The sequence below is a fragment of the Drosophila subpulchrella genome, chromosome X, assembly GCF_014743375.2.
Source record: "Drosophila subpulchrella strain 33 F10 #4 breed RU33 chromosome X, RU_Dsub_v1.1 Primary Assembly, whole genome shotgun sequence".
Taxonomy (NCBI): domain Eukaryota; kingdom Metazoa; phylum Arthropoda; class Insecta; order Diptera; family Drosophilidae; genus Drosophila; species Drosophila subpulchrella.
The window spans coordinates 11,495,457-11,503,555 of record NC_050613.1 but is presented as its reverse complement, the minus strand read 5'-3'; the positions used below and the strand labels follow the sequence as shown (position 1 = coordinate 11,503,555).

The window sequence follows — 8,099 nt, the reverse complement described above, 5'->3', positions numbered from 1 at the left end:
GGGTGGCTCCAAAGTGCCGGCTCAGGCAGTTAATGGTCGCCAGTAGTGCCCAGATTCAGTTGGATTTCCCCAGGCGGATGTGGTGCCACAAAATTGCAATTGCTTCAAGACCTGGTCCCTATAATTATACTTGCGTACATGGCCAAATGCATAAGAATAATCATTGCTTTGTTGTGAAAATATAAGGGACTTAGAACAAGTCAGTGTTTAGTACCAGCAGCGCTTAATGAATTTCTGTGTTAAAAATATTTAAGATCTTGGACAAATCTAAAGATTATTATTGCATGCTTAGCAGTATTTAATATTGTAAATTTTCTTGTTTCTAGTTAGCCTTGACTTTGGTGTTACTTTGTCTTTCAAGCCGTCCTGTTGAGACACTGGGTTTTTCTCATTCAACATTAGAAATTTCAACCGGCAACATCAGACCCTAAATCTTATCGTAAAATCCTTAGCAAAAATTCCAAATTTAACAAGCATATGGTGACATTAGATTTTGTGAAGCAAATCTAAAGTGTTTTTAAATAGGTAAGTTTTTGTTTGTTTTTTTTTCGTTTTTTTTTTTGTCGAACTCAACAATAAGTCTTTCTTGATACGAAAATTTGTTAGGTTGTAGCAATTGTTTTAAGATATTGAGCACGATGGCAGCATTGGCTGCGCAGGGTGGCCACATTTCGTGAGAGTGGCAATATGTTTTTAAAAGAGTGGCAATATTTTGTTGAAAAATTGTATATATTTGTATAAGAGGCAATATTTTTCATTGACATTTGAATTTCGTTGTAAATATTATTAAGTCACATTTTGTTTTCCGATTTATAGAGTCATGCAGCGCTCGACTTATCCACTGATAGCCCGTAACCTTGTGCGGTTCCGTTACCATGGGTTAATTGGCGGTGAGCGGAACGATTTCCGCAGGACCATGGCATCAGATTCGTGGGGACAGGATGGCAGTGGAACTGGAAGTGGGAGTGCCAGCAGTGGGACCAAAACCTCAAGGGTGGCAACACCGCGGGCCAGTGCCACATCGACGGTGATTAACGATGCGAGCTCCTACTCGCGTGGCACCTATACGGGTGCCCTCGAGCGTCGCATCAATCGGGAGGATAATATGTGGCGGGATCGTAGCTATATCGATACGAAATGGCTAAATCCCCGCGATCCAACCGCCTATCGACCGAATTTCCGCCAAACTGAGCCGACATCGTTGCGAAAGCAGTTCATGCGCAGTCCGGATGAGATATCACGTGAGGTGATGGGTCGCGATTGGGAGGAGACCGTGAAGACCTATAAACGTAGTTCCACCGCCACGAATGCCCAAAAAGGTGGCGGACGCAACGAGGCGTGGCAGGCTGCGGATACCACACGTAATCGCCAGCAGCTTTTGCAACAGATGCAAATGCAACAGCAACAGGAACAGCAGCAAAAGCAACAACAGCAACAAAAGAAACAGCAACAACAGAACTATTGGGGCAGAAATATGGAACCACCCCAGGATCAGTGATCTCAGTCCAAGAGTCAACGCCTAACATGCCAGTCGAAACAGAATTCTGTCAATATATCCATATACATACCATACATTATCGCAGTCAAGCAGAGTCGTGCTAAAGATCCAGTATCCAATTATCCAGAATTCCGATTCCGTCATAATTGACATTTGTTTCAGTCATTCAGATGATAGCAAAAATGCGATAACCGCTGGACATACTTATTTTTGGCAAATCTATCATGTAAATTGAATCAAATGATTTGGAATTTAGAATGGTCTTTGGAATTGGAAAAAAAGTAATTTCACATGAAAATATAGATATCATGTTCAATTGTCGAAAAGTATATGGTTAAAGTGTTTTCTTTTTGATTACTTTGAAATATTTAGTAAATAGGGAATATCAGATATAGGATAAAAGTGATGCCGCTCTTTAGGTGACTTTATAGCCGGGATAAACCAATCATCCCCGTAATGTCCCCGAAACTCATCCTACTATTCCCAAAAGCGCTTCACCAGGTGGATTACCTACCAAACATCAGCAGCATCATCATCATCCTCATCGTCATCAGGCACGTCCGCTTCGGTACGCCCATTCGGTTATATTAAAACCATTTTTCGCTTATTACCAAAAAATTTAAATATTTTGAAAATAATAAACTGCGGGTGAGTTACTAAGTGGCAGCAGCGACGCCCACAAAAAAGCAAACAACGTCCCACTCCAAAAGGTAATGGTATTTGGATTGGGTTGAGGTGGGTGGTGGGGTGTTGGGATGTTGGGCGGCAGTATCGTCATCAGCACTTGGTATCATCAAAATGATGCCAAAAGCATGAGCTGCGCTGCTCCTCTGCCCACCTTTAGCCCACACAGTCCTGGCCATTACTAATCCTCCTGCCCAACGGAACCGAACCCGAAATCCAAGTAACTCCGCACCCGAACCACCCAAAATCCACCCGAACCACTGCTGTGCGATATCAGCGCGCCTCGTGTTGATTGTCGCGCATTGCCATCAATGGAAACCCCCTTCCAGACTCCACCAACCTCAAGTCCTTGCCCCTTTTCGTAGTCCCCCCGCCCCCTTTTAATGAGCATCATGCGTTCGTCATCATGATGATGATAATGGCCAGTGGCTCACAAAGGAAAGGGGGTTTCCCAAAGCACCGAAAATAGTTAAGCCCCAAAAAGTATATTTATAATATCGTATTTTCCCATTTTCTGCCTCTAGCTTAAGCTATTACAAGACTATTGATAGAATTATTTTAACACTATAGTTCAAGAAAACGCGAATTCTTTAGAATAGGCTTTGCTTGTATTCTACGGTTATATAAAGAACGCATTTCTTTAAAAATCGTTGTACTTTTGATTTACTTCTTAAAAATATTTCATGTGCGTAATTAAAATTGAACTAACTTTTTCTTGACTTATTTAAAAATTTCCATATATCTATATTTTCTTAAAAACCCCCTTCCTCGCAGCCCCTGTGAAAAATGATAATGCTGATGGGCCATGGTGGTGTTGCCTTCTCATAGTGTCATATTTTTATGATTTTTATGTTAATTCATAGCCAGCGACGACGTCGCGGTTGCCAGTTCTCGAAACACCCCATCTCCACCCTTTCGCAGACTCCTTCTTTCTGCCAAATGCTTTTTAATCCTTTTAATGAAAATTAGTTCCTCTCAATAACATTTAATATATTTTCCTTTGCTTTCGGCGACTCCTTGTTTCTATCTCCCGTGCCCGTTGTTTTCACAGGCATTATCATAATTTCTGTTTGCAACCCTAAATCAACACTGCTGGTTTTTTGGAACACCCCAGCTCCTCCACCCTCAACTCGATGAAGGGTTACTGGTCCTGTCCATTTTCGGGGGTTCAACGGGTTCCCGGATTTTCTCTGGGCGGTCGAGGAGGGGGCACAATAATGGCACAAGATGATGCTGCAGACACACAGGGAGATACTCCATTTTTGGCATATATCACAAGGTGATAACCTAACCCCACCCACCTACCCATCCATAAACCCCATGACCCCGCCTTTGTCTTTGACCTTTCGCGTTTGATTTCCTATGCAGCGTTAAATGGCATTCTGGTCCACGTGGCTTTTCCGCGAGCTCGGGAAAATTGAAAACCCAAAAGCAGTAAAAATTAATGGGCGTAGCGAAGGTGTTTGCCAACTCATAGAAGCGATTCTCGTTCAGTAACACTCCGTTATCGATAATGTATCCTTTGGCGGGCTAAAGTCTTTCCTAAGGGATGGGATTATTTCGGTGGTAATCTGAACTTTATAAAAGCACTTATAATAATTCATAAAATCTAAACTTTAAAATATTTATGGAACTACAAAATTTACAAAGGAATATTCTTTATTCTGTACTTTTCATTGAATTTCTATATAACAAAATCATAAGTATATAAAAAGTAAAATGTTTATCTCAAATAAATTTAAAAGAAGTGATATTATGACTAACAGAATTTTTTGTAATGGGTTTTCTTATATTTCTTATTTAACTAAAGCCAGGGATTTTTAAATTTCTTGGCTTATGGATTCCTTTTAAATTGTACTTTTGAATTTTGCCCACTTTCGCTGGCATTTTCGAACCGAGTTTGTTAAATTTCCCCTGCAAACTGGGCGCCATAGACACTCCGCATTAGCTATGCGAATGATGCAGCCATAAAGAAGTTCATTAGATGCCAAAACAGCGGGGGAATGGAGCGCCGTGGAGTCCATGGTTCGATAGACAAAGGACGGCATCTCCGGGAATATTTTGTTCATGCATTATAATCATTATCATTATTAGCATTATTGTCAGGCAGGACAGACTTTGCTGAATTATGCAATGCAGTCCGGGGGGAAATGGGGCGTGGGCGTTTTGGGGGTGGTGGTGGGGCAGTCATTTTCATTTTGCACGATGGAATGGTGAGAAAAACCCAACTCGTTCATTTCATTTTCGTTGTCAAATGCAAAAATCGCGAGCCAAAAGGCAGCGCTTCCTTTTCCTTTTTCCTCTCTCACTCTGTGTTGAAAATTTTCCAAAAATTCTATTATTATTAATAGAGGCAAAGAGAAGAGAAAGGAAAGTCGGCGGCGTTCAGCGAGGCGACCATGACGACTGCCTTGGCTTTTGGATTTTTGGTCCTTGTATTTGGTTCCTTGTTCCGTGTTCCTTGCTGCCGGTATGCGTTTGTCTTTTCGCCCGAAAGCCGACTACAATAACCCCGAAAAATGCACACAGCTTGCATTATAATGCGAAATTTTCGATTGCTCATTTGTGGCATTTACTTTTTACTATAAAAGTTTTATAGCCACCCAGAGGAGGCAGCCGCGAATAATGCACGGTGGAAAATGGAATAGAAATTTAACATTATTTTAGAGGACCTTAAGGTCATTATACTCTTTAAATTAATATTATTAACCATTTACCTCTGAATGTAAAGGTAGTCAACTCTTTAAAAACTAAAATTAACCAAAAACGCGAATTCTTCAGGAAATTCCTTCCCATATACTGCTCTGTTTGATTTTGCCTGTTATTGTGGTTAAAATAAAAGATTATTGTTTTCGCAATACATTAATACATAGTTTTAAAATATACCTGTATGTTTTTGGGAATATTTTTCCACGTGCAACAGCAGCAGCAACATCAACGACAACGGCAACACGAAGCGACGACAGCAGCAACAAAATTTTACACAATGTCATCAACGGTGGCTGACAATGTTGAATGTGGGCTGGGATGTGGGGTCCTTGGGATGTGGCTGGAAAGCAAAGGAAGGACACTGAGACTCTGACAATTGTGTGCAATTTTTGGGCTCTAAACTTAAAGGATTACTTTTGGCTAATTTCGCACTGCTTTTTGCCAATGCCCGAGGGCCGGTGGACAGCCTCGAGAACTAAAGGCTCTCTTGTTTAGGCCGCTCGACAGAATCTTTGATGTTGCTCTGCCTTAAAAGCAGAAATTCTTTGTCTCCAACAAAAAGGGGGGCTACGATTCCCAACCCAACCAAAATCGAGTTGAACTAGGGTGGGGAAACTCTGGGCACAATTCTTGGTAACATCGAAATTATTTAAATTGTTAGACTTGTTCAAGAAATCATTGAGAATTTTCTTGGTATATTATTTTGGAAAAGAAATTGTCACAAACATACAACAGAAATAGTTCTTTTTAAGGAACATATTTTGTACATCCTTTTTTATTAAATTGTATACCAAAATCCGATTTATATTTTCTAAGATATTCTCTGTGGAACTTTAAAAGGAGAAATATTTTTTAAGAAATTTATATATCGTTATACAATTTTTTATTTTGTTGTTATTTTTAGAGAATAAAATCCCACACATCATCTAACCAATTATTAATTATAAACAAAATTCGCAAAAGCAAGCATTTATTTTAAAAATATTAAATGTTAACTGCTCGGTTTTCAGACTACTTAAGCAATATGAAAGCCCGGCAGTGTTTTGGATATGGAAATTACTCCGTCTGGGAAACTTTTTCGCCAACTTGAGTAGAGTTTTTCCGCCCAACAGCTGTGGGACACCACCTGACCCCATTCCCCAGCCACTTTGCCACTTTGGTGTCTGTTCATAAGCCATAAAAATGCCAAAAACTCATTGACTTATGAGGCATTAGCTGGGCTATAGTGCCCCCCAAATAAATTGGCAGAGTTAGGCTAATATTCAAATTGGATGTATATACACAGAGATATATATATTACTTATTACGCGAGAGAGAGAACATCTATCTATATATAAATTAGCATTTTTGGACGACCGACGGTCGCCTTGGAATGGTTTATTAATGGCAAATTAAAAGCAATAAAAAACAGATGTGCTTAACGTGGCACATTCCGAAAAAAAGTGAGTGTGGGGTTCGTTTTTGGGGAGAATGGGGGATGGGTTTATAATTCTCTGGACTGGGTTGCAGCTCATCAGGAGATTTTGCTGTGCGCACCTTTTGCCAAGTTCGGCGACTTTGTTGTTGTCGTTATGAAAATTACTTTGCTCTTTGCTGCCGCTGCGGCATTTATGGAAAAGAGGCGGCTGTGAAAAAGGGGGGGCGGGGATATGGGGGGCAAATAACCCCCCCCATACACACGGGGGCGAAAAAAGAAAGTTTTGCATTTGAAATTCTGGTTCTGGCTGCCTTTTTGCCTTATGCAGTTTATCATTTTTGCAACGCGCCCCATTATCCCCACCCACTCTATCCATTCAGGTGGGTAATTTTAATTTTAAGCTTGAGTAATGACAATATTTACTTCCACTTCACCGTTATAGTCAAGCGGTACACGCTTTAATGGCATTTTGATTTGAGATTTTCCACTTTGGCCCCGGCTCTTCCTTGACTTTTCGTCCTTTCTTTTCCCATAGTTGGCTCCAGCTGTCGTCCTGCCCCATTCCTCCTGTCGATTTTTGCATGTGGAAACCTCAGAATTTGGCGAATTTGCAAAAATATAACGTTTTGCAAGTAGCTGTGGTTCTTAAAGTCTGGCCATTTTCTTAAGGATTGTTTATTTTAACCGAAGAGCCATCTTTATATTCAACATTGGAAAATTTAAATATATTATTCTGGAATCATATTATATTAATATAATCTCCAAAATTAAAATATACATTTCAATATTTTTATGAAAAAATCCCAACAATACATATAAAGTAAAGATCATATTATAGCCCCCATAGCACCAATAAAAAATTCGCGATTGCAGTTAAACACACAATAAAGGAAATACTTTTTATGTCCCAGCATAAGATATATATCCTTCAACTCTAAAGTTGTTCCGCCAACTTTTCGCCGTCTTAAACAATAGGATGCATCCGTTTTATAGAACTTCTGATAGGGATTGTGGAACATAAACATACCCACCAACTACACCCACTAACCCTTTTTGGAAAAGTGCCCTCGCTGCCAAGATCAACAGAAAGTCATAAAAAATATAGATATAAGAATGTTCACTCATATATGTATATTCGGAGCTGGAACGTAGGACACTCGAAAAACGTCGACATTGTCTATAGAAATTTTTGTGTCTAACAGAAAGATGAGAAAAATTTCTGCGCTTGTTAACAATGCAAACATATATGTACACACATATATGAGTATAACCTTGCCCCCACAACAATTACACATCCCAAGGGGTTGAGGCAGGGGCGGGGTTTTGAAAGGGGATGGAAGGTTGGGGGAAAAGTTCAAGGCGAGTAAAAAACAAAAGCAATTGGCGCCCAACTCCTTCGTTTTTTGCCATGTTTCTGAGTCGTATCTTAGTCAAGTCTTCATGTCTAGTAGAGATGTTAGGTGGGTGGGCTACGTTATAAGGGGGAGCTGGCAAAAAGAGGTGGATCAAGTGGGTGGAGATTGGTAATGGAGGTGGGTAAGTAAGCAAGGGACATACTTTTCTTATAAAAATCATAATTATTAATGAACAACCAATCAAATAAATATATGAAAATAAAATCATCTAAGAAAATGTTTTAGTATTATAATTTTATGTAAACTCGTGACACGATTTGATTTGCGATTTTCCCATCCCTAGATGGCTTGCCATTTCTGTTTCTTCTCAAATGCGAGCACTAATCTCGTTTATGTTGCGTAAAATGCATGTAATTCGTGTAAACAAAACGCTCTT

General features: G+C 39.8%; 1 protein-coding gene across 1 annotated transcript; it reads left to right on the top strand.

Moving 5' to 3' along the window:
• Positions 1-367: 367 nt before the first annotated feature.
• On the top strand, positions 368-1,827 carry LOC119557004 (ras-interacting protein RIP3). The gene is made up of 2 exons (XM_037869535.1): positions 368-525; positions 817-1,827. Exon 2 carries the CDS (start codon positions 821-823, stop codon positions 1,496-1,498), a length of 678 nt encoding a protein of 225 aa, XP_037725463.1. The 5' UTR covers positions 368-525; positions 817-820; the 3' UTR covers positions 1,499-1,827.
• Positions 1,828-8,099: the final 6,272 nt, after the last annotated feature.